The following is a 23,047-nucleotide window of genomic DNA, read 5'->3' on the forward strand; positions in this document are numbered from 1 at the left end:
AGAGACAAAATTAAAGAACAATCTGGTAAAAATGCAATTATAACTCCCATTAAAACATTGCTTAAAAAATATAACCACTTTCCTTTTTATTTTTAAATTGATTTATTCACTTATAAATTAGATTTTTAAAATAAAAATTATATATATAAAATAATTAAATACAGTTTTTCTCTACAAAATAGGACCATTTAAAAAAAAATCTCATCGCACCCACGAAGTGCATGTGATGAGACTAGTAATACCTTAATAGCATTATGTACTAAGCACAATTCACCATGTAAGCAGTTGTGAAAAAAATTTGTCGAAGATGTCCGACATAAATAAATAAAATTTATATAATAAATAAATAAAAAACAGCATTACCGTTACTGAAATGGACATTTCCGTTTGTTAGTTTGATAAATTTAATGATTAAACGGTTTAAAGTAAAAAAAAACAAAAAAACAAAACAAAACAAAAATCACTTTGGTAGTCGTTGTGCTTTATTTCTTTCTCGTTAGGCTTAGAAAATAGCGGCAGCGAGCGCCGAAGAGCTCCCACAGGCCACAGAAGCAAAAAAAGGCGACGATGGGACACACACCCAGTTCCTCAAACGACAGGTCGGAGAGGAAGAAGAGGAACGCGAAAACGACAATCCAGTCCCTCGAGCACGACACCCTCTGTATGATCTTCGCCCTTCTCGACTTCTTCGACCTCGCTCGTTGTTCCGCCGTCTGTAAATACTGGTTCTCTCTCTCTCTCTCAAATCTCTTTTGATAATTAAGGACAAAGTTATGATCTTTCCAAATTATTGTAAAAATTCAAATGGGTATTAACTTTATTGACAAATTTCTAACAATTGTGACATGGATTATGCGAATTGAGATAGTCTATAGAGTTCTTAGGATAATCCCACTATGGATTTTCTGAAAAATCATAGCCATCCATTTTTTAATTTGTTTATGCAAATGAATTAGATTTTGTCACATTGTCAATAATTTAAATAAATATTAATGTTCACTTCCTCAAAATAAATAAATGACGGTGATGTGGCAAAAATCTAATTAATCCACCGATTTCAAAATTTATGAATATAATTTTAGTACCCCATGATGGAGAGTTACAATAAGTAGATCGTGATCCGAGTAATGGTAGATAATATATACAACCAGACATTGAGTACATTTTTGTTGTGAATTGATTTGGACTTGCGGACCGGTTATGCATGGCATCATAATTCAGCTTCCAAATTGGTTTGTAACAAAATTGCAATAGAACTTATAATACCTAGAGAAATTTTCATGTGAATTGGAATTATAGGAGAGGACACATTATAAAGGTTGCCTGTTTTTTGTGATAAGTTTGTATGTCATTCATATATGTCTAGTTACCACACCAAAAAAAAAATGTAGTTATATGTCTGACCAATTTACTTTCTCAATGCTTTTTATGAAGGAATACGATTATTAATAAGTCTAAAATGCTGCGGGAATTCTACGCCAAGCAGAAGCAGAACTCTGCAGATTTTTCCAATAAGTCTACATGCTCAGAGACATCGTTAAAGACATACTTAGAGGAGCTTGCCATGGAGCATCACGGATTCTCCTTGCAAGAAGGTTTGATTGATATTGATCAATGGAAAGGTCATTCAGTTGGGTAAATCCTCTTCTTCTTGTTTGGTTGTCATTTATACGTAAGTTCATTGTGAATGATTACTTGTTATATTATGCAAGAACAGTCTGAATATAGTTGGAGGTAGATTATGAACATTTGAAAAGTCTCTGAGTACTATGTTGATAGCCATAGGCATAAGGTACTCGAGAGTCTGTTGTGCTATTAAACTGTTCTCTCTCATAAAACAGTTCTTACGTAGTTGTTTCGAAGTCAATTCAGATCAAATTATGTTTAAACTTCAGAATCATGGAAACTTAAATATCACTAGGGAAGAAACTTCGCTCTATAGTAGCTTTTGTCAATTGATTCTTAGAGTGAACTAAAGAATCTGGGCTGTTTAATAATAACTTTTAGCAAGCTCATTTGGTAACACATAAATCAGGTCTTAAATTGAATGGACTATATAGAGACATTTAGTAACAGCATACTTAATGTTGAAAGTAGACCACACTCGCTGCTGCAATTTTGTGTTCTTATTGAACTGACCCTTTATTCCATTATATTCTAATCCATTAAGCGTTCACCCATCACATAAACAACAATCATGTTGCCACCATGATCGCAATGACCATTATTAAAGTTACACCATCATTGTCACCGCAAAAAGGTTAAGGCAATTGTAGATTGGTCCAACCCAAAAATATTTATGACATTTAGAGTTTCATGGGCTTGCTTCCTTTTACCGTAGGTTCATCTGAAGATTTCGTATTATCATGTGCTCCATTACTAATTGTACGAAACAAGGTGTGTTTAAATGAACAAATACTACTAAAATGGCATTTAAGGAGGTCAAACAAAAGATGACCTAGGCACCTATCATGTGCCTTGCAGATTTTTTTTTTTTTTTTTTAAAAAGTCTTTCAAGTAAAATGTGACACATCAAGTATTAGCATAGGTGGATTACTTGGTCAAGAGCAGCATCTAGTAGCTTATTGTAGTGGAAAAATGAATAAGGCTAAACAAAGGTATTCGCCACCATTATCTTCTCTCACAAAAATTTGTCATCTATTTTGACCATGAAAGCCCTCTGCAACCTCAACTCTCATAAGAAGTTAAATTTTAGGCATGGCCGTTAGGTTGAGTTCCTACAATGCTACTTATTTGTAGTGAAACATGATTTAGGAGTTGAGAATAAAGAACCTAATTCTCTTAGTTGAAGGTATCCTTGCTATCAATCATGAGCATTAAGGTTACAGGTTCAAGAGACTTAAGGAGGAGTATGAATTGCGCCGAGACTTGAAGAGATATATAGTTCCCTATTTAGCGTATCCGTCTACAATCTTCAACATGGGTATTTCTCCAAAGACAATTTAGTATCCCATGAACTTCAGTTAGATTTCCTAGCATGGGAGATTATGTAGGAGGTCTTTCAGACATTTTGGTTTGGGTACGAAAATTGAGAAAGTAAAATGTCAATTAAATTGCTCAGCCTTAAGTGAGACACTGCCAAGATAATTGGGAAATGCTGAAATGTCAATTGGCCAAACATCACTAGCAACACCAGTCTTTATATCCCACTACCTTTCCCAAATTTTCCCTTGTCTAGATTTGAGCTTGGACATTGTGTTAGGATTGCCACATACCTTTAGATGAGCATATTGTTATTGAGGAATTCAACACTCTAGTTTGTTGGCGAGGATGGCTAGATTATGATCGCACATGGATTACTTGTTTTGAGCCGGTAGATTGACCCAAACTTGCTTGATTGACCCTAGCTACGTTTTAGAAGTCTTTGTTGAGTGTTGTGTTGAATCTTCAGTGAAATCTGAGAAGTGTTTACCTTCAAACACGCATATAGAGCTAACAAGATCAAGATTCACGTCAAGAACTTGATGATTGCTTCAGTTGCTGCATAAAGAACTTTCAAGAAGATTTAAAACCTTTAAGTGGAGTCTCAAAGTCACAAGTAGGAAAACTTGTGATTGCTGCTGATCAAGGAAAGAAGTAGTTTATGGACTTGAAGCTGTCACATGGTCGTAGTAGTAAGTTTTCTACACGAGGTAGCAATAGGATGTTAGTGGTCTAAGTCTTATTGTACAAACTTCAATTCTTTCATAATGGATCTATTTTTACTTTGAGGATAGCTAAGTTAAAGCCTCCTCAGGTTTTTAACCAGTTTGGTTTACCTGGGTCATCAGATCTATGTGTTATTTACTTTTCACATTATACTTGTTTTACACATATTTGTTTAACCTAGATTTAATTAAAAAACTTGTTAATCAACTTGGCTTAATATTAGATTAAATATATTGCGTTAAGGGGTCTAAAACCTTACAACTTCTAAACAACTCCAATGTGTATTAGGTTAGTTTTGGAAGGGAAAAAAGTAGACACCAAAGAGTTTTATTCTCTCAAGGCTTCGTTTTTTTGACTTTTTGGTGCCCACTTTTTTAAATGGTCCAAAAATTACAACACATTATATTTTTTTAATCAAAAAAGAAACTCTAAGTTATAGTGGCAAATAAGAAAAAAAAAATTCAAATACTTAAATTTTAGATCACTTTAATAATTTAAAGCAAAATAAAAGTTAATAGTAGCTTCTCACATTCTGCTCTTTTTATGCGTGTTGAAGACTTTTGTTTTCTTTCTTTTTTCAAGAGAAATTGTTTCTCCTAATAAGGAAATAATGAATAATAAAAATAAAGTTTAGAAAACTAATTAATTAATTTCCACTGCTGTACTAGTGGGTGTAGAATTGTAACCTTTGTGTCCATCTGTTTAACTCTTAAATAACTTCAATGTGTATTAGGTTAGTGCTTTTTTTTTTTTGAGAAACATATTAGGCTAGTGTTGGAAGTATAAAAAATAAAAAAATAAAAATAAAAAGTAGACACCAAAGAGTTTTATTCTCTTAATAATAGTATAGAAAACTATCTTTACTTTTCCGATTAAAAAGAAAAAAAATACATTAATTTGTTTATAACTGCTTACACTTTTCTGATATGAAAACGAAGCCTTTGTCCTTGACTAATTGAACAGCTGTGTTGTGGCATTAATTGAACAAAAGAAATAAAAATTAAGGAGGATTGGAAACGGTGAGTATGAGACAAAAGACAACGACTCTAAGGAATGGATTTGTCCTTGGCTAGTTAAAGTGGAGAGCTAAGTTCTTAATTTGTTGGTGTTACAGGTCGTGGCTATACACAAGTGGACGATGAAGACCTAACATTTGCAATATTAAGAAAGGTAGAGCTTTGAGTGCCTAACTATTAGCCTGTAAGACAAGGGTGTAGCCAGAATTTGTTACTTAGGGGACAGATTTTTGATACAAAAAATACGAGTATATATATATACATACATGTGTTGCTTAACATTGAAAGAACTTGTTTTTAACTCACTCATCTTGTGACCTAAAGAGTGTATGAGAGATTGTTTGAAATTACAAAAATTCTTTCCAATAAGATTTCTTGGTGTATAGACATCTCATTTTATACCTCTTATGCCTTAAGCCCTCATTCAGTCGTTCCCCAATGACGATACCACTAGAAGGGTTTAGGGCTGATCTAAGGTCTAGCCAAAAGAACTCTTTAGTTGAAAGATGTTTTTGGAAAAGAAAAACCTTGCATGAACCCTAAGCATATGTACGTAGCCTCGAGCATGAATACACAGCCTTGTGCATGCGCATTAGGGTTTCAAAAAGCCATGTAAGGAAAATTTTTAATGGAATATGTGGTAGAGCTAATTCCACATCACTTATGAAGACCCCTACCCCTCCTCTTTGAACACTATAAAAGGCCTCATGGCTCATTTTCCACAGCACACTAATTCCACTCCAAAATAGTGATTTAAGAGAGGCTTTTTACTTCAAAAATCATCCTAAAGTAAAGTTTCTTGGCTAGGACCTATTTTGGTTCTTATCCCTCTAGTCTAACTTACTAACCCACTGGGTATTTTGTTTTGTAGATTAACTGAGGAGAACGGTCAAAATCAAGCTCCAAGAGCTCTTATGTTTGAGGTAAGGGTCTAACCTAATTTCTTTTATTTATTTATTTATTTTTTTGTTTCCATTGTTTTGATTATCCTCTATGTAGTTTAGGTTTATTGCTTTGTAGATTAGAAGCATGCTAGGACAAGAACATGCGTATGCATGCGCACGCATGTTTAACCCAGAAACCTAGAATTGTTTGTTCTTCTGCTTTCTTTCTATTTTATTAGTTTACATGCATGTTTTAGGTCTGTATAGTTTAGTTTATGCTTTTTTAGGTAAGTATGTAGTTGTATAACATGTTTTATATGCTTTGATTATTAGATTAAGAATTAGGGTTAATATGCTTGTGCGAACACTTGAACTTACATTTGAACATGAACATACATTAATGTATAGGTGTTGTGGTGTTGTGAAACAGTGAGGGAAGTGAATGGAAGTCATGCATTATAACATGGACATGCATATATGCGATGAGTGTGATGTGCTTGGTGAACATATGATGTCTTGTTATGTGCAATGCTTGGATGATGAACATGATTTATACTCCATGCTTATGGCCCTTGAATGTTGTAATGATATATGCTTGCTGCCCATATGCCTCATGATGCCATGTAATATCTTATTCCGTGAGATAAAGCACGAAATGGCTAGATGAAGGGTAGGACATATACCATGCCTAGATGAATGTTAGATTATGATTGTGGATGAGATGATGATATGTCTATTTAGATGAATTTTAGGACATGATGAGATACATATGGACATTGATAATGATGTGACAAGTTGATATGTCTATAAAATGCCATATGATATGCTATAATAGATGAATGCTAGGTTGTTTACTAGATGCATGTTAAAAAAATTATTAGAAAATTAAATATTGCTCCCAAAAAAAAACTGTACCATAACCAATATGGACATGCTGTTTATTAGTTTGATACATGAATGATTAATCTATTAAAGTAAAAATAAAAAATAAAAATAAAAAAATCACCTTCGTGGTCGTTGTGCTTCTTTCTTGTTTGTCCTAGAAATCAAGGGCAGCGCCGAAGAGCTCCCATAGAAATAAAGGCAACAATGGAACCCACACCCAAACTTTGTCGTCTTTGAGTAGCTTCTAGCCTAGACTCAACCCTAAAACAGATTTATTAATACAACCCAATTTTGATATGTTCTACACTAGGATTCACCAACACATTTATGAACCCTATCAGTGATATAATTGTTGGAACAAAAGTGGACCGTATATTAAAAGCATTCACATCAAGCATTCTAAAATTTTTAGTATTTAGCATCTTAAAAAGCCACTTTATAACATTTAACATCTCACTTTATAATACACTAAACATCAAAACTTCTATTTTTTTTTTTACAACTTCATTTAAATATTATTTCTTTATTACTTTTTTGTTTTTATTTTTTTCATCCTCTCCCTCTCGGTCTCACTGTTTCTCTCTCCCTCTCAGTCTCACTATCTCAACCCAGCACTCCTACCCACCGCTAGCCACCAGCCACCACAATTCCAACAACCACCACAACGATTAGAGACCCACACCGATCAGCCACCACAATCCTACCCATTTTTTATTCTTCCTTTCTTTGTCTCTCTCTCCTCTGTGTCTCTCTTTCTCAACCCAGCATCGCTAGCCACCATATCCATTCACCGACCCACCAATCAGAGACTGACATTCTCTAGAACCAAAAACATCACCAAATCACCAGATCCATGCACTGCTCACAAAACCCATACTTAAAAATATTTCTCAAAACCCACATATAGATCTGATTTCTACAACCATATCCCAATTCTATTCCCATGGAGCGAGAGAATCAAACAATCGGATCACATTAAGCAAATGTCTGTAATTAAATCTAAGCAAATAAATATCATGAAAATTTTTATACATTGTTTGTACACAAATCTAACAAAACTGAGAAAAACCCAGATCACAGATAGCTCCAAACAATACAGAAATCCATTTAGAGGTGAGGTATGGTTTGATATACCTGAGGAAAGCTTGAGTTTGATGAGAGAGAGAGAGAGGAAAGCTTAGGGAGAAGAAACACGCACGGCACACAAGAAAGTGGGAGAGAGAAAAAGGAAAAAATATTTAAAAATTCTAGCATCTTGCTACAGTATGGTCTCAAAAATGAGATTCTAATGTAGCTCAATGCTAAAAATTTTAAGATTTAGCATATTTGTTGTAGGTAGATTTTTATCATGCATTTGAGGTGCTAAAAATGCTAAAAAATAGCATTTAGGATTTTTAGCACCTTTGATAAGAATGCTCTAAATGATTGAAAAGTAAAAACAAGTTGGGCTTTTGCTCAAAAAAGAAACATGCTGTTAACTTTTTATTAGGTAAACTCAAATAACCAAAAGAAACATAGTTGGTACTACAAAGGCAAAGGAACCAACTTAGCTAGAGCCGATGTGGGCTTATGAAATGCAGATAAAATTGAAAATTAATTATGTCTACTGATATCAAGAAGTGGTTTTCCTTCAAGGAAGTGTTTGATCAAAGAAAATGCTCTCGCGGGTTGGTAGCTCGGCACTTGATGTCCTGCTTCTCTTACTGTCGCAAATGTTAGGTCTCCCTCATACACTTGTGTATAACCACCAACCTGTGACAACAACGAAAAAAGTTATCTTCACTATTAAATAAAGGATGTTAGAATATTTTGAGCTCTTTGAAGCAAAAACATGTATTGAAATATTCAAGATAAACAGAACTGTGCAATACCTGATCTTTAGTGAGGAACCAAGGATGCCATGCAGTCTTTATAGGAAGCTGCATTTTGTTTATAGAGTATTTTGTTGAAGTAACAGGAACCCTTCCATCAATATCACCACTGCATTTCATCCAATAAAGACTCATTTGAGATTTGTATATATACTTTGATTATTATATATTGATCAGAATATATAAGGATGCCAAGAGATGATCCACAATTCTTAAACAAGAGATAAAAAGTCAGTGAAATAATCAGTAACTTCTTTGCCTCTAACATGTTAACGTGTGGTAAGCCCTGAAACATCCTAGAAATTAAGGTTAACTCTTCAAAACTCCTTGTGATTTTGAAGTTAAGATGACTTGTATCTGGGATTTGATTTCCTCTATATGTTGTAGTTTGTAGTCCGTAACCATTTTATAACCAACTAAACCCCAAGTAATAGTAATTAAGACCTATTGGTTTCAACTTTTTTTTTTTTTAATCTGAAATAAAAATTCTATTCTAACCTACTCTAAGTTTATGTGTGTAAAGTTTCATCTAAAAACTTGAACCTCAATATTTACTCCCTCCTTTAGGTCTCTTTATTCTAGAGAAAAAAATTCTAGAATAAAGAGACCTAAAGGAGGTAGATAAATTTGTGCTCGTTAAGCAAATGAAAGAGGTTAATCTTTTCCATTAAGGTGGAGTATTGATCTTAGCAAAGATGAACTATGTAATTATTTATAAACCAATTAGCAATAATAACAATTAATAATGCTAAATTACAAATTAAAATGATCTAACTTTGACCTGTTTTCACTTCAGTTCTTCTTTTTCCCCCAAACATTTAACATTAATTTGTTTTTCATTTAGTTATTTTGTCTAATTTCATCAAACATCATTGTTAGTTTTAATGATTTTTTCGCTTTCCAATGCAACTTCATTTTGGTGGACAAAGAATGACAAAATTGAAAATACAAGTTAAATGACTTACAAAAATTAAGATTATTGAATTGAAAACGTTTCTAAATTAATTAGAGAGAGTAACAACAACAAAAAATAAATAAAGGTTAATTCCTAATTGTGTCAATATAGAACAACGAAATATATGACAATAATACTTTTACCTGAAAATCCACACTCGAAGGCCATTGGCCATGAGCTCCTGCAAATGGGGAATGATGGTTGATGGACTATCAACCCATTTCTGTATGACATCACTACATGGTTCCCAGTCATGTGTGAGTCTAGTAACATTGGCATGTAGGGCTTCTTGAACATCAGGCCTATTCATATAAGCATATACATAGTACTCGCTGCATGGATCAAATCTAAATATCTGCACCACAAAATAACAGAACAATGTAAATTAGTACATTTTTAGGAGCAAAATCTCATAATACGATATGTTATAAATGTCATCTCTTTTAAATAATGAGTCCCTTTAGTTAAGTGATTTGGGAGCCTTAAAACACATTTTTAAAACCTAAAACGTTGTTTCGCAACTTCAAATCCTCGTAACCTTTTTATAAATGTTCATTCTAAACCTAAAACACCATTTCTCAAGCTCGCACCCAATTTTTTCAGACTAATTTAACATGAATGATGCGTGAAAAAGAAAATATAAAATAGAAATCCTTAACAACCTCTAAGTTCTAAAGCAAAAAAGCACAGTTTTTGCTTAACAATTTAAGCACTTTCGGATCTTAATTAGAAGCATGTATGCAACGAAGGAAAAAAAATTACATAAATTTTTTAAGAATTGGATTCCTTAATTTAATAACCACTATTATATTTTCCCTTCTTGTTTATTCTTTCTCACTTCAAACTCACTAGAAAAATTTATCAACTTACAGACGTTTTCTTGGGCTGAGCTGTGAGATTGGAAGAGGAGCACAAGGGAGCATAAATGTTATAGATATTGATGTAGGAAATATCCTTCGACGCTGCTTCACTGGCTGCAATGCACTCATGAGACTGAGTGGAGGCATTGGATGAGAACTTGCAATATTTTTGTATTTGATACATATCTCGGTCTGAAACGATTGCATGGGTCTCAAGGTAATCAAGCATTCCTTGCGTATCTGTTTCATCGTTGATCACTGCATTTCCAATCTGCATTATAAAAACGAAAACATTAAGATATTTGTTTTGTAAAGGAAGATTTGAACCCTAAATACATGTTTCTATTAGAAACGTCAAAGATGTTAACCAGTTAAGCTTCAAAATAATTCTAGGCTAACCAATAAACTAATTTTAAAATTATAATACTTACCATATATAAATAGTTTTAGAATTATGTGGCTTGCTCTACAACTATTTCAAGCTTGAGCCTCTTGAACTACCTTGACCTTCATCTCCTCATATATTCACCATTATTACTTTTTTTTTTTAATAAATAATTTTGAATCTGCTTTTTTTTCTTTTTTACAATTCTATAGTTGAAAGGATTTGAACTATGGATACTTCTATGTAAATTAAACACCATCCATCTACATATTTTGACCTTTAATCTGTATAATTAAATCATCTATAATTTTCATTTGATAGTATTTATATCTTATAAATTTATAAGAAATTTCTTTTACAAACGGTTAAAGCTGTAACATAATAAATTAAGACGTCAAAGTGAGTTAAATCTCTTATCTCTACATGCGTAATGAGAATATCCTTATCCTTATGATTAGTCAGTCGAGGATATCAATATTTTCTATCTAAAAAAAGATATTAATATTCTCTTATTTTATCATTAAAAATCTTATAACTTAATTTGTTGGCACATTCTAAATGTTTGGTATTTCTAACAAAAATATGCTATGTTCAAATCTCCTCTGCCTTATTATAAATATTGAATTATTAACAAAAAAAAATACTCATTTTATCCATATATTAATATATCCGTATTCCACTACCTTATTATAACTAGTGAATTATCAACAAAAATAAAATACTCATTTTATCCATATATTAATATATCCGTAGTCCGTTGTGTTTTACAAATTAGTTTAAAATTCAATTTCGAGTTTAAACATCTCAGTGATCTTGAATAATGAAAATCAGATTTTAAAGCTTGAAAAAAGAAATTCACAAACCAAACAAACTTTATAAACTATTTTTTGTTTATATAAACTTCTATCAAACAGTTTTTCAATAAATAATTCTACTCTAGAACATCAATTCACCTTGTAAATCATTTTAAAGTTAGTAAGTCTCATGTGATCACCAAGACAAAGTATGTCGTTAATTACAGTCTAATATACTAAGCATGGCTTCCTTCACCATCATGATAATTTTTGAAAACGGAAAGACTAACATGTAGCGTAACATCTAAGTTTCAGTAAATTCTTCATTTTGAATAGCTTAAAGATATATAAACACTTATAGTGTGACATCTAATTATTTCTCATAGACTATTATCTAATTTACAATTGTTAATTTGTGTGTGTTTTGAGAGAGAGAGAGAGAGAGAGAGAGGGAGAGACATACAATGATCCCTTTGAGGTTGATAATGGTCTTGTTAGCTTTCTTATTATGAAAGAGAATGGTATGTGCCAGTTGAGGAACATAATGCCCGGCATAGCTTTCTCCAGCAACATAAAAATCACGATTCTTGTACTCAGGAAATCTTTTTAGCCAATTCAACAAAAACACATAATTATCTCCTGCAGTTCTTCTATCTCCACTCATACTATAATCCTTTGTTGTGTTGGAGTACGAAAATCCTACCCCAGCAGGAGACTCAAGGAACAAAACATTTGCGGCTGAAGAGAAAATTCAAATTATTAACAAGTAAAATTGAAAATATGTTTTGGAAGAGAATGATAATTAATTAATTATATTATTAAATTTTGGAAAAAAACCCTAAAATAAATTAATGTTATGAAAGCTATACCATAATTCCATGAAAATTTGTTTTTGTAAAGTGTTTTGCCATCACTGTGCACACGAAATGGCCCGAGCTCTTGCATTGCTCCATAAGCAAGAGATGAACAACCAGGACCTATGGAGAAATTAAGCAAGAATAATAATCATCAAATAGGACCATATAATTATAACTAGCCAGGAAATTAAGCAAGAATAATAATCATCAAATAAGACCAGATTATAACTAGGTGCCAGATACTATAGATGTAGATAACATTTCTACTCCGTTGTCAAATATAACATCGAGTTATAGCAATTAATATTTACATTTCTATTTTCAATTTAAATTGTATGCACGTGCCTTTAACATTAAAATAAAAAGACTAAAGTAAATTAATAATACCAGAACAAGGCTTCTTCCTATTTTGTGTAGTGTTAAATATATGTAGTTTTAACTTAATTTTAAGTGTTAGTTATGGGCTTCTTTAGGAACAATTGACTATAGTTCAAAGTAAAAGTTTCTTGGGGTAGTAATGCTTTTAATGAGGAAGGGCAACACACACCGTTAAAAATAAAATATATACTTCTTCTTTTTTTCTAATCACTTATCCTCATGGTTTTAAGAACCAAACCGGACATTGAACCCTTTTTAAAAAAATTCCGGTTCAATCCCGGTTTTTTACCGATTTTGAAAATTTTAAGCGGATTGTCAGTTCTCAATTGGACTGGTCGGTCCGGTCCGGTTTTTAAAACTATACTTATCCCTCCCTGTCTATCTCTAAAAATTAAAAGGAAACAAATTAATAAAAAGAGAAAAGCACTACAAAACGAAAAAGAAAAAGAAAAATGTATTTACTTCAGACAAACTAGCATGCATTTTTTTTTTTTTTTATGAGAACTAGCATGCATTTAATTACTTTGAGTTTCCACCATTTGATAGTGACATTAACTGGAGACTGAGATAGGATCAAGTATATATAGTACTGTATAGTGTATACCTCCATTAAGCCAAAGAAGTAGAGGCAATGAATCCTTAGAATGTTGAGCTTCAACAAAATAATAATAAAGTGCACGACCAGCTGATTTATCCACCGTAACATAGCCACCATATTGAGAGAAATTCACTTGGGTTTGTCCAGGCAATCTCTCAATCCTATCTTTCTCCTTCAACCCCTCCTGAGGATGAACACTGCTAGTTTCATTGAAATTGTCGATTGCCTCGAAAAAACTCGTGTCAAAGCCAGAACTTTTCTTCAATGTGGAATTGTCAAGATAGGCTAGAGTTTGTCCTTGCATTTTTTCATCAGTTTGAGACACAAAGCATGAAAGAATGAGCAAGGATAGAAGAATCCAACAAAAAGGTTTACTTTCCATTGTGTCTGTTTCTCTCCAGTTAGACACACACGAGACACAAATATAAGGAAGAGATATGAAAGGAAAAAGATAATGGATATGGATCTTAATTAAGCTATAGTTGTTTATATAATGTAGTAGAAGAAAGATGATTCCAAATGTGTACGCTTCAACTTTTAGGATGAGTTAAAAACTTAGAATAGCGATGATGGCTTTTCCACCAAGTGTCATTCTCATCCTAGATGTTAGTCATTAGTCAAAGATGCCTAGGAAGAAAAAACAAAATACAAAAAGGTTTTTTCGAATAATAAATACAAAAAGGTTAGTAGAATATGTTTTGTTATATATGTACTACCAATAATGATATAATATACTAATAGTAATATTATAATTAATTAGATATAAAATAAGAATATATTTATTTAATATAATTGAAATAGAACAAAATTGAAAGCAATTTTTAGAAAAATAAAAATAAGTTTAATTATGTGTGAAAGCACATCATGTGCGACCAAGTTTTATCACAACCAAAAACTTTAGATTTTAAATAATAAATTATTCTTATAAAATTCTTAAAGCATGCATCAATAATAGTTTCATTTAGAATAAAATATACTTATTAGTAATTTTAATGTACTTATATATACTGCATCACAAGACCAAAGCACGCACATCATACAATTTGTAATACTTGCATAAAAAAGCTACATATATAGAATATGCACGACTATAAAATCTGATTTTGTGGCTGAAAAAAATATGTTATGGCAGAATATCAAAATAATTTAAAATAAGTAAAATAATATTTTTTAAATTAAATAATAATAATAATAATAATAATAATAAAACCTTAATCGGAACAATTTTTTTTTTACTTCTTGAAACTTTGACAATATATATATTTCACTTAGAGAAAATTATGCAAATAATTTAATGTGGCCAAATGGTGCATGGACAAATTAATTAAAAATCATATGTAAATGAATTTATTTCAATAATATAATTAATTACTTTCATTTTGATAATGATATACATTGTCTAATATCATTATCAAAATGAAAGTAATAATAAATTATCCATATAAATTAAAATAACCATAAATTTCATTATCTTTGAAATGATATACATTGTCTAATATCATTATCTTTGAAATTTTTTTTAATAATTAAATTATAATCGAAGTGGTACTTTAAATTTCTCGAAACTTTGGCAGCAGAATTTAACTTAGTGCTAATTACTATGTTATTTTAATATAATTGCATGGCAAAAGCACATCATATAATGTGTAACATTTATACTAAGTCACATAATGCAAGTATAATATATATATATATACACACACACACTGGCGGCTCCACATGCAAGTCAGGATGGTCACAAGACCACTCTAACTTGCACTTGACTTGAAAAAAAAAAAAAATATATATATATATATATATATACACACACACACACTTGCTAAAAATATATTATATACTAAATTAACCTATTGTGACTACCCTAATAAAAATGTTGAACATCCTGACTTGAGTATTACAAAAATTTAAGTTCAACAAAAATAAAAGTAATGTTACATTCACGACATTTTTACAATACTTTCACAACAAATTCAATGTAGTAAATTGTTACTAATTCTAAGTTGACCCAAATACCGATATTATTTTTTTACCCACCAATACCAGTTTTTTGCATAAGATTTATTATAAAAATATTATGAACATAGCATTACTCCAAAATTAATTCTCTTCCCCCCCCCAAACATAATCCTTAATCCCTTTTATAAATTATTTTTTAAAATATTAAATAACAACAATAAATATTAGCCCAAATAATAACAAACATAAACCAAACAACAAGAAGTGAACAAATTGTTCAACAAAAAGCCTATTATAAAATAAAAAGATAAAAATGGCTAATTATTTAAATTTGTAAATCATTCAACTTATTCAATAAAATAATTTCTAATTTCATTTTTCCTTAAAAAATGGTACTAAGAAAAATATTGTGGTTGTGAGTTCTTTTTTATGATAACAACAGTTATACTCTTTTTGGCTTTGCAATCACAACAATTTTCCTCTCCTTAGTAACTTGACTTGCAATTGTAGCAAATATTTAAGTTATCTCTTTATTAGGTTTTGTATAATTTAAATTTCTAAATGACTACCCTAAAAAAATTCCTAAAGCCGCCATTATATATAACCAACTTTAGTAATAGATTTCTACTTAAATAAATTATGCTAATAATTTTAATATACTTATTATAGCGTGCGAAATGACAAAAGCACATCACATGATGCATTATACATAAACTGAGCCATTTGTCGTAATTAAGGACATGCAATTCTGTTATATGAAATAAGTGGATCATGTAAATGTATTTGATATATATGGTCAAAATAACAAGGAGTAAATACTTTGTTCATGGTCTTCAATCATGTTCCTTTAAATAATGTTAATATTGAGGATGCGCTGGTTGATTTAATAACACATGCAATTTTCCCAATCTCGATATGGCACCTTCCTTAAGGAATCCAATCAAGGGCTTGTTGACAAATTTTTTGAACACTCCTCGGTTAATTTGTGCATTCCCTTTAAAAAAGGAAGTATAATTTTATTTTATTTTAGGTTTTAGTTGGTTCAATTGGTAAAGTTTTTTCATTATTGAATAAGAGATCTTAAAACTCTCTTAAAAAAAATCATTTTATCATACTAATGCAATAATGAAGATATAAATTTTTTTTTTTATATTAGCTTCATTTTATTAGAATCATTTGGTGAGAAATTAGACAAAGAAAATGATAAAAAAAATTTCCTTTTATTTTTTTTAACTAAGCTAATGATATATGAAAATTTTCAAGAGGTTTCTTTCTTTCTTTTTTCTTTTATTTTTTTAAGGGTAAGCCTACTAAACCGTATTTTCAGTTAAGGGTGCAACCGATTGGCAAGCAATTTGTGACAAAGGAATTGGGTGGGCAAGGGAGGGGGTAACAACAATGACAAAGGAATAGGGGGGTAGTTTGTTGAGGAGATAATACCATTGTAACCTCGCACAAAACTGTTTTTTTTTTTTTTAACTAACATCATTGACAATATTACTTTGTTGGGTGTTTTTTCAAAATCATCTATATATATGCACCTCACATTGCACCCTTCTCACTTAAATTATGAAATAGACCTTAATAACCTTGCCACATTATCTCACACCACAATGGATTTAAATACCACCTTTTTCAGAAGATAACACGTTAGGGAGAATCTAATTGAGAAGTTAATGTAACATTGCTTAATCCAAAAAACTTAAATTTATGAATTTGGATCCAATTATTTCCATTACTTTTTTTCTATCCAATACTAATGGCAATAACAACTATGAGAGAGAGAGAGAGAGAGAGAGCTATAGGTATATGATTATAAGCAACGAATAAGAAATATTCATGTGTAAGGATAAGATTATATGTGATGAATGAGAACCACATGTAGGGTAAATTTAGTAAAAGGCTAGGCATATAGGATAAGATCTTACATAACGTTACATCATTTTTGTTTGCAAAGAGAGTAAGAATTTTTTTTTTTTTTTTATTTGGCGTGACATCAATTTTTTTTTTCTATTAAAAAGCAAGAGGTATCATAGTCATATCTAATTTTAAACAATATGATATTAGATAAAATATTTTAGATTTGTAATATTTTATTTAAAAAATGGTTAAAACTAACCGTATGCATTGCAACCAATCAGGATTCAGGAGGGGTGGTTTGGGTTGGGCGATCTTTTGAACAGCCATGTCTTGATGGATTTTTCTATTCGTTATTATGAAATATTTGTATATTTTAATGTAAGAAGCAAAGTGATTTTATATACGCTTAGCAATTTATATTATATCCATGACCAAATACCATTTATAGTTTCTCTTTTCTTTTACTGCTCAAAATACTTGCACTAATAACACATCCCACTTCTAAAACAGCAAATAAGTTTTAATCCTAAATTTTTTGGGGTCCACTTATAATCTTCAATAGACTAAATAAAATCAATTAAATGTATTTTTTTTCAGCCATTGTATTCTATTTATCCAAAATAATACTCTCTATTATTTTTTATATTGATATGTCATTTTTCACTACTATTAATATTATTATTTTGACCTTTTTCTACACTTTTTCGTTCTCTCCACATATCCGATCGCACTTCTAGAAATAAAACAAAAAAATGCACATGCAACGTGTGACCCATAAAGAGACTTCAAATAATAGAGACAATATATGTCTCTCTATCACATAATTGTCTTGGACTCTAGAGTAATGGTCCAACATCTTTACTATTCTTTTATAAAAATATCTATATTTTATTAAGAGATTTTACTTTTTGGTGCTCACTTTTTTAATTGGTCCAAAATAACTACACATTAAATTTTTTTATATAAAAAAAAAAAACTCTAAGTTACGGTGGCAAATAAGGAAAGAAAAAGAACATATTTCAAATACTTAAATTTTAGATCACTTTTATAATTTAAAGCACAATAAAAGCTAGTAGTAGCTTCTCGCATTCTACTCTTTTTATGCGTGTTGAAGACTTTTGTTTTGTTTTCTTTTTTTCATGAGAAATTGTTTCTCCTAAAAAGGAAATGAATAATAAAATTAAAGTTTAGAAAACTAATTAATTAATTTCCACTGCTGTACTAGTGTGAGTAGAAATATTGTAACCTTTGTGTCCATATGTTTAACTCTTAAACAATTTCAATGTGTATTAGGCTAGTGTTGGAACTTGGAAGTAAACAAAAGTAGACACGAAAGAGTTTTATTCCCTTAATAATAGTATAGATAATTTTCTATACTTTTCTGATTTAAAAAAGAAAGAAAGGAAAAAGAAAATACATTCGTTTATAACTGCATACACTTTTCTGATAGGAAAACGAAGCTTTTGTCGTCGACTAATTGAACAGTTGTGTTGTGGAATTAATTGAACAAAACAAATAAAAACAAAGGAGGATTGGAAAAGATGAGTACGCGACAAAACACAACGACTCTAAAGGATTGGATTGTCCTTGACTAATTAAAGTGGAGAGCTAAATTCTTTGTCGGTGTTGAAGATCGGCGGCTATACACAAATGGACAAAGAAGACCTAACATTTGCAAAGTAAAGCATCGAGTGCCGAGCTATTAGCCTGTAAGACAAGGCGGAACTAGAATTTGTTGTGTGGAGCCAGATTTTTAATACAAGTAGACGACGAAGATCTAAGATCAACTGCATTCAAGGATGTAAAATTGTGCAAAATAGAAAAAGGTGCTCACTATCACCTGATTCTCTCTCTCACCTCCCCTCAGTCCCCCTTCGTCTCTGCCGAGTTCGCTTGTGGGTACGGAGCCAAACTCGTCTTTGCTGGCAGTGAAAGTGGTGGTCTTGGTGTTAGAATTTTCGCGGTCAAAGACAAAGCTTTTATCTTTTTCCTCTTCTTCATCTTTCACAAACTCATCTTCGTTAGACAAGTCAAGTAGTTCATCTACAAAAAAAATCATCACAAGAGCAGAGGTGGATTGGGTCTGTGAACATCGCCATGGAAAAAATCGTCACAAGCATTCCATTTCCGTTTCACCCTACAAAAACAAACAAAACCCAAAATTTTAAAAGACAAAAAATTTGTCAAAAAAATCCCAAAATTTGTTCCATGGCGTCGTTTGGATGTTTTGTGGTTATTTTATTATGAAATGGAGGATTGTAATAATTGTTTGGTTGATGAGAAAGTGAGAGAGAGGTGGATTGGGCCTGTGAGAGAGAGAGGGAGAGGCAGTGAGGGAGATGGGTTTCGGATTGGGTCTATGAAAGAGAAGCAATGAGGGAGAGAATAATAAAAAATTGTAAAAGTATGAATATTTTATTGAATAAATGTGTAGAATAAATAAATTAATGCGAGTGTTTTGTAAAAGTGAGTATCTATACTATTATTTAAGGGGCTTCCCCTGTTTGGATTCCACATTTTTTAGTTCAAAAATGCCTCTACACCCTTACGTTTAAGTAGAGACAAAATTAAAGGATAATTCGGTAAAACTGCAATTCTAACTCCCACTAAAACATTGCCTAAAAAATAGGACCACTCTCCTGTTAAGTTTTAAATTACTTTATCTATTTTTAAATTACTTTTTTAAAATAAAAATGATATATATTAGTTTTTATTTATTTATTATTTATTTTGTTTTTATATGTGATATGTGGCAGTTTTTTTTTTAATTTTTATTTAAATTTTTAAGGAAACTGTGGGTGGGTTTTTTTAAAGAAGGTGGGGTAATTTTATTTTTTTACAGAACTTGGGATAAGCGTTTTTTAATAGAAAACTGTAGGGTAGTTCTTTTTAGAAGGTGAGATCGTTTTTTTTAGGAGAAAGTGGGGATTGTGGACAATTTTTATTTTTTTACTGTTTTGTTATTAGTTTTTGTTGATTTACAGTTTTAACTTTATTTTTTATTTTTTAGGAATAAGAATAAGTTAATTAAATTAGGAGTATTTTTGTAAGTTGAAAACATAATAACTAACTTTTTGAATCCTCTCAATATATAGAGAAGATAAAATAAAATAAAAAATATAGTTTTTTTTTTCTACAAAATAGGACCACTAACAAAAAAAAAACCTCATCGCACGCGCGAAGCGCGTGTGATGAGGCTAGTGTAAAATAAAAAAAGTAGTTTTTTTGTGCAAAATAGAAGGAGAATTTGCATCAACTGATGCAGTTGTTCTAACGTTTGCAATATTAAGAAAGGTAAAGCATCAAATGCCGAGCTATTACCTTGTAAACAGGGGAGGAACCAGTATTTGTTGTGTGGGACTAGATTTGTGGCGGAACCAAAATTTGTTGCATGAGGCCAGATTTTGACGACGAAGATCTAACATTTGCAATATTAAGAAAGGTAAAGTATCAAGTGCCGAGTTATTAGCCTATAAACAGGGGCGGAACTAAGATCTGCTGCGTGGGGCAAGTTAGGAGTTTGCAGGGTTTACAATGGTAAGTCATCTAGTTGTACAAATGTTCAATAAATAGATTGTTGTAACTATTTTTCTACTAGCTAGACTAGGTCTCCAGAGTAGGTTTTTCCATTAAAGAGGTTCTCTGGTTTTTTATTTCATTACCAGATCTTGTATTATATTCTTTTTAATAGGTTAGAAATATAGAGAACTGTACTCACTCGACATCAATACAAATTGCATTTGTGAAATGATTTAATAATTTGGTTTCTAAAGTTGATATTTTGCAATTACAAGTACCCCAAGTGCAAAAACGAATTAAGGAAAGAAGGAAGAGACTATTAAAATGGAGAAAGATGAGTACTTCAAATCAATTAACATGATTTGTGCAGCATAAAGAAACACTAAGGGTATCTTTGGTTGGAATGATTGTGGAGAGGATGGAAAAATGTGAATGGAAAATAAGAGAGAATGGATGGAATGAGTGTTTGATTAGGAGGGGAGGGAGAGAGAAAAATGGTAAGACCAGCTATTTTCTCTCCAACCCCACCAAATTGACAAGAAAACGGAGGTGTGTTTTAGACCAAATTGTCATTCCCAACAATTGACACTTTTTTGTCTTTTTTATTATTATTTAATAGGGACATAACTGGAAATTACACTAATTTCATTTTTTATCCTCTCATTTATTTTCTTAACCAAATAAATGAATTTTTCATCTCTCCACTTTTCTATCCTCCTAGCTAAACACACAAATGGTCTGAACTCTTTTATCTTTCCACTTTTCTACCCCTCCAACCAAACCGACTCTAAGTCATATCCATAAAGAAGAAACTTTAATAGTAGATGCAAAGAGATGGATAAGGATTAGAGGACGAAGAAATATATTGAAAGGTTAAAGTGAATTGGCCGTAAGGAAGTAGTCAAAAATACAGCTTTCTTTAAAGCTATTCTGAGACCACAAAGAAATAATATTATAGGATGTTAAGATTTGTTGCTACGGATGTGTTTTGTCAAAATAATAAATTTAATATTTAGATCAAAAGTATCGAATACGTTGTAATAAATCTCAGCTATTCAAATAAAATAAACAAATGAACTCTTAGTAAAATAAAATAAAAACATTTTATTGATACATAAAATGCTATGCACACTTTGCTACAAATTAACCAAATACAATCTTGCTTCAAGCAAGGTTAGGAACACAAAAAAAAAAAATTCACAAATTTTACCGTAACTCGTCACGTGAACAAATTATGAGTGATAAATGGTTCACACCTCCACCCCTCACAACAAAGGAGATAAAGCATTAAGAGCTTATGCAATAGATGGGAATGATGATCATCTAAAAGGTAGAAGGAAATTATCCTTTACTGGCAAGAGTTGTATAGAATGCATGCAAGATTATCCTATACTGCCCTCCATAGTCAACGAAGGATATAAGGCATTAATAGTCTATCATCTAAAAAAGGTAGAAGAAAATTATACTGCAAGTTGTAAGTGTTGGATTCGTGTGAAGATCAGAAGAGTCAACAAAAGCAACTCTTCTTCATTCAGAACTCTCCACGTGTTTCTTGAAAAGAAAAAAACAAAAGAACTCTACTAAGTCTACTTCACGTTGTTAGTTTTCTTCACAAATTTTTTTTTTTTTTTAGAAGCAATTTTCTTCACAATTTGAATGTGAAAGGCAACCTAATTTAACAACATGCAAATAATGTAAACTATTTTAAGATCGAATAATCACCATCTAATTGCTAAAATTGAATCTTACATATAGTAAGCAACCCAACAAGTTGCAACAAAGTCAGGATTCTATGTATATAAAATATATATGAATATATGCAAGAAATTGTGAGGAAACCCATGAGAGCCTCTAAAAGCCTGAGATGAACATGGATCAATTGAAAAATCATGCACCTAGTGACCTCCTTAACATGAAGTATTAAGGCTAATGTAAATGAGGAATGCATCATAATTGAATTATGGGTGAACTTGGCAAAATAATATTGGCATTTCGGGAATGCATAAAAATAGGTCAGGAAATGTGGTTTTTCACAGTTTACTATTGAATGTGATTAGACAGGTAGACACCATTTTACATATACTCTCCATTATCAATATTTGGAAGGAAGAAATGAAAGGCCTGAAGCTCATATTTGTGCTAAGGAATGTAAGAGCAACCACATCAATCTATTTATAGTCTTCTAAAATTGAAAAAAGTACAAATTTTACACATTTTGAGCAAAAAAACACTCACATCAGTGGGTGTAAAAATGTATAAAGATTTGTAAATTCATCCACGAGCTACAGTAACCGTGTATATTTACACGGTTACTATAGCTCGTTTATTCAGTATTTTAATATTATCTTTGTACAATATAAAACTCATTTTTTGCTCTTTTTTCTCTCTCCTCTCATTGAGCAACACCAACGCCTATCTCAAGTCTCAGCTTCTCTCTCTCCCTTTTTCATTCCTGAGCTCTTCCTTTCATCTTCTCTCTTCGTCTACTTCTTACTTTTGCTCATTCTCATCACCACGGAAAATAATGTGATCGGTTTGGGGTTTTTGTAGCCCGTGAGGA

At 31.3% G+C, this 23,047-nt stretch overlaps 2 protein-coding genes across 3 annotated transcripts; one reads left to right on the forward strand and one right to left on the reverse strand.

The window, feature by feature from the left end:
• Positions 1 to 478: 478 nt before the first annotated feature.
• LOC142615535 (F-box/WD-40 repeat-containing protein At3g52030-like) lies at positions 479 to 5,635 on the forward strand. 2 transcript variants are annotated; one of them, XM_075788273.1, is made up of 4 exons: positions 479 to 725; positions 1,435 to 1,635; positions 4,784 to 4,839; positions 5,557 to 5,580. In XM_075788273.1, the coding sequence occupies exons 1-3, from the start codon at positions 568 to 570 to the stop codon at positions 4,809 to 4,811; spliced, it is 387 nt and encodes a 128-aa protein (XP_075644388.1). In that variant the 5' UTR covers positions 479 to 567; the 3' UTR covers positions 4,812 to 4,839; positions 5,557 to 5,580. The 2 variants fall into 2 exon arrangements, with proteins under 2 accessions (XP_075644388.1, XP_075644387.1); XM_075788272.1 differs by lacking the exon at positions 4,784 to 4,839 and having other exon boundaries at positions 5,557 to 5,635.
• A 2,268-nt stretch (positions 5,636 to 7,903) lies between these two features.
• Positions 7,904 to 13,615, reverse strand: LOC142615536 (serine carboxypeptidase-like 40). Its single transcript, XM_075788274.1, has 7 exons — positions 13,159 to 13,615; positions 12,189 to 12,296; positions 11,783 to 12,057; positions 10,151 to 10,411; positions 9,424 to 9,635; positions 8,326 to 8,434; positions 7,904 to 8,206 (listed from the first exon to the last, which is right to left on the reverse strand). Exons 1-7 carry the CDS (start codon positions 13,532 to 13,534, stop codon positions 8,048 to 8,050), a joined length of 1,500 nt encoding a protein of 499 aa, XP_075644389.1. The 5' UTR covers positions 13,535 to 13,615; the 3' UTR covers positions 7,904 to 8,047.
• Between the last annotated feature and the right edge of the window lie 9,432 nt (positions 13,616 to 23,047).

Source organism: Castanea sativa, chromosome 11, assembly GCF_040712315.1.
Source record: "Castanea sativa cultivar Marrone di Chiusa Pesio chromosome 11, ASM4071231v1".
Lineage (NCBI taxonomy): Eukaryota > Viridiplantae > Streptophyta > Magnoliopsida > Fagales > Fagaceae > Castanea > Castanea sativa.

Coding starts and splice junctions, on each gene's coding strand:
- LOC142615535 (XM_075788272.1), top strand. CDS start 568: ATGGGACACACACCCAGTTCCTCAAACGACAGGTCGGAGAGGAAGAAG. Junction 726..1,434: donor TCCGCCGTCTGTAAATACTG/GTTCTCTCTCTC, acceptor CTTTTTATGAAG/GAATACGATTATTAATAAGT. Junction 1,636..5,556: donor TGGAAAGGTCATTCAGTTGG/GTAAATCCTCTT, acceptor TTTGTTTTGTAG/ATTAACTGAGGAGAACGGTC.
- LOC142615536 (XM_075788274.1), bottom strand. CDS start 13,534: ATGGAAAGTAAACCTTTTTGTTGGATTCTTCTATCCTTGCTCATTCTT. Junction 12,058..12,188: donor CAAATTTTCATGGAATTATG/GTATAGCTTTCA, acceptor TTTTCTCTTCAG/CCGCAAATGTTTTGTTCCTT. Junction 9,636..10,150: donor CTCAGCCCAAGAAAACGTCT/GTAAGTTGATAA, acceptor TTTGTGGTGCAG/ATATTTAGATTTGATCCATG.